Source organism: Dioscorea cayenensis, unplaced genomic scaffold (assembly GCF_009730915.1).
Source record: "Dioscorea cayenensis subsp. rotundata cultivar TDr96_F1 unplaced genomic scaffold, TDr96_F1_v2_PseudoChromosome.rev07_lg8_w22 25.fasta BLBR01000541.1, whole genome shotgun sequence".
In the NCBI taxonomy this organism is placed as follows: Eukaryota; Viridiplantae; Streptophyta; class Magnoliopsida; order Dioscoreales; family Dioscoreaceae; genus Dioscorea; species Dioscorea cayenensis.
In genome coordinates, this window is record NW_024086932.1 from 20,138 (window position 1) to 21,978 (window position 1,841).

Genomic DNA, 1,841 nt, shown 5'->3' on the forward strand with positions numbered 1-1,841 from the left:
ACACTGTGATCCTTGCTTTAGTTCAGGCATCCCAAACACTAGCTTCTTGCGAGCCATGGCCTTCAGACTATTATAATTCAAATATCCGAGCCTTAGATGCCACAATTCCTCTAGTGTTTGACTCCTTGCATTCATCACTAAGCTTCCAACCTTTGCAATATCTAGTGGGAACATATTGTTGCTTGATCTCGTGATAGATATCACTTGACTCTTCTCCTGATTATAAGAGATAATACACTAGTTCTTCTCAAACACCACAGAATACCCTTTGGTGAGTAATTATCCCACACTCAAGAGGTTTTGTGCCAATCCTGGTACATACTGAACTCCTTGAAGTCTCTTCTAAGTTTATGTGCTTGTATTTACAGTGACTGTCCACTCGCCACACACCTTCATTTCCTTATCATCTCCCAGTCTCACAGTGATGTTCATTAACTCATCGAGGCTACTAAACAATGATTTATCCCCCGTCATGTGATTGGAGCACCCCGAGTCTATCAACCGTACTGTGCTGTGTTGATCACCTGTGGAGCAACTAGCCATGAAGAGGTTCTTAGTATTTTCTATTTCCGCAACGAGACCAGCTTCCTTCTTTGGTTGCTTCTCACGGGCTTTGCATTCGGCTTTCATGTGGCCGAATCTCTTACAGTGAAAACATTAAATGTGGCTTTTGTTTTCCAAGCCCCTTCCACGACCACCTCGAGCTTTATCTCTCCGGTGAGCAAACGACCTCCCACGGCCTCTACCATCTCCCCACAAGCTCACAGCAGCTCCACCTTTGCTGTGGTTTGTGATAGGATGCTCACTCTTGACATGGAGAGCTTTCTCAACTGCCTTCCCTACCGCATGATTCACTCTCACCTCGTGAGCTTGCAGCGTACCACAAAGGTCATCCAACGCGAGCTTTGCGATCTCCTTCAACTCCTCAATTGCGACAACAACCCAGTCGAACTTCGGCCCTAGACTCCGAAGCACCTTGGACACAGCTTCAGGTTCCTTGAGTTTGTGCCCAAGAGCCTTGATCTGGTTGGTGATTGTGATAACACTTGAGATGTACGCCTGAACTCCCTCGTCGTCACCCATTTGGAGCGTCTCAAAGTCTTGTCGGAGAGTTTGTGCCCAATGTTTTCTCAATATCTCCCAAGCTTCGTGCGCCGATTTGGCTTCAGCAATTCGGTCGAGGTTCTGCCCGTCCACAGCCTGCTGGATCAGGCACAATGTCTTCGCATCTCGCTTCCGGTTGTCCCTCTCCACTGCCTCGTCCTTCGACTCCGTCATGCCGTTCTCCACCAAGTCTCATAGCTCCTGGGACCTGAAAGCGGTCTTCATCTGCAAGTTCCACCGCCCATACTCCTGGCTAGTGAATACAGGGACTGACGACTGAGAGAGACACACTAGAGTCCCATCCGACACCGACGAGTTGCTGGTTGCCATCACCAGGGCACTGATACCACTTTGTTGAGGTTTGGATGTCGATTGAGGGAGAGAAGCAAGGGTGTTTGACGAAATGCCTTAGGATCCTGTTCGCTCTACAAGAGCATACAGTCAACAAGTCAAAAGAGAAGTGGGGACACAAAGAATGTAGTCAGCCAATCTCACTCGTCCACTAGCATTGATATATATATATATATATATGTATGTATAATACTATAGACAGGGAGACAGATAACATAAAAACCATAGGGCGAAGTTACAACAACTTGCCCATTGGTCACAAAACAATCTTGACCTGCTTCAGCATTGGCCCAACACTGAAACCCAGAGATTATGTATTAAAATATTAATACATTCAAAAGACTTTTCAACTATTTTAGCTGCTCATTAAACTTAGCATCACGCCC

At 46.4% G+C, this 1,841-nt stretch overlaps 1 protein-coding gene across 1 annotated transcript; it reads right to left on the reverse strand.

Moving 5' to 3' along the window:
* Window positions 1-657: 657 nt before the first annotated feature.
* On the reverse strand, window positions 658-1,278 carry LOC120254623. The gene has a single exon (XM_039262697.1). The coding sequence runs from the start codon at window positions 1,276-1,278 to the stop codon at window positions 658-660; it is 621 nt and encodes a 206-aa protein (XP_039118631.1).
* Window positions 1,279-1,841: the final 563 nt, after the last annotated feature.

Coding starts and splice junctions, on each gene's coding strand:
- LOC120254623 (XM_039262697.1), bottom strand. CDS start 1,278: ATGACGGAGTCGAAGGACGAGGCAGTGGAGAGGGACAACCGGAAGCGA.